This window comes from Perkinsus marinus (assembly GCF_000006405.1).
Source record: "Perkinsus marinus ATCC 50983 genomic scaffold scf_1104296957278, whole genome shotgun sequence".
In the NCBI taxonomy this organism is placed as follows: Eukaryota; Perkinsozoa; order Perkinsida; family Perkinsidae; genus Perkinsus; species Perkinsus marinus.
Genome location: NW_003207175.1, coordinates 1 through 963, shown reverse-complemented (window position 1 = coordinate 963; position 963 = coordinate 1). Strand labels below are relative to the sequence as shown.

At 51.2% G+C, this 963-nt stretch overlaps 1 protein-coding gene across 1 annotated transcript; it reads left to right on the top strand.

The window, feature by feature from the left end:
• Positions 1-30: 30 nt before the first annotated feature.
• Pmar_PMAR000468 (glyceraldehyde 3-phosphate dehydrogenase, putative) lies at positions 31-786 on the top strand (the record flags this gene model as incomplete). Its single annotated transcript, XM_002774808.1, has 1 exon — positions 31-786. A coding segment is annotated over one exon (756 nt), but the record flags the coding sequence as incomplete, so codon positions are not given.
• Positions 787-963: the final 177 nt, after the last annotated feature.

Here is a 963-nt window from a genome sequence, read left to right as displayed (position 1 = left end):
AGGAACCCCTGTGATATCCCCTGGGGTAAGGCCGGCGCCGACTACGTCTGCGAGTCCACTGGTGTCTTCACCACTAAAGAGAAGGCCTCTGGTCATATCCAGGGTGGCTGCGAGAAGGTTATCATCTCTGCTCCCCCTAAGGATGATACCCCCATGTTCGTGATGGGTGTCAACAACAAGGAGTACACTTCCGATCTCACTGTTGTCTCCAACGCCTCTTGCACTACTAACTGCTTGGCCCCTCTTGCTAAGATCATCAACGACAAGTTCGGTCTCGTCGAGGGTCTCATGTCCACCATCCACGCTACCACTTCCACTCAGTTGACCGTCGATGGTCCCTCTAAGGGCGGTAAAGACTGGAGGGGAGGCCGTTGCGCTGCTGCCAACGTCATTCCTTCTTCTACCGGTGCCGCTAAGGCCGTCGGTAAGGTCATTCCTTCTCTCAACGGTAAGTTGACTGGTATGTCCTTCCGTGTCCCTACCCCTGATGTCTCTGTTGTCGATCTTACCTGCCGTCTCGAGAAGGCCGCCACTTACGACGAGATCGTTGCCGCCGTTAAGGAGGCCTCTGAGGGTGACATGAAGGGTGTCATGGGTATCACCTATGATGATGTCGTTTCCACTGATATGTGCAACGACAAGCACTCTTCCATCTTCGATGTTAAGGCCGGTATCGCTCTTAACGACAAGTTCGTCAAGCTCGTCTCCTGGTACGATAACGAGTGGGGTTACTCCAACCGTCTTGTTGACCTCGCCGTCCACATGAGCAAGGTTGATGCCCAGTAAATGTTTCTTATAACATATCAATCAACACTCAACAATACTATTGCGATTAGGTCGCACCACTTCGGATAATCTGAGCTCTTCGAGCTCGATATTCCGCAATGTCGATTCTGTTGTGTTCGCGGAACTTATGGGTCAGTTACGGATGGGGAGTGCTTTTTTATTTAACAGTATTTTATA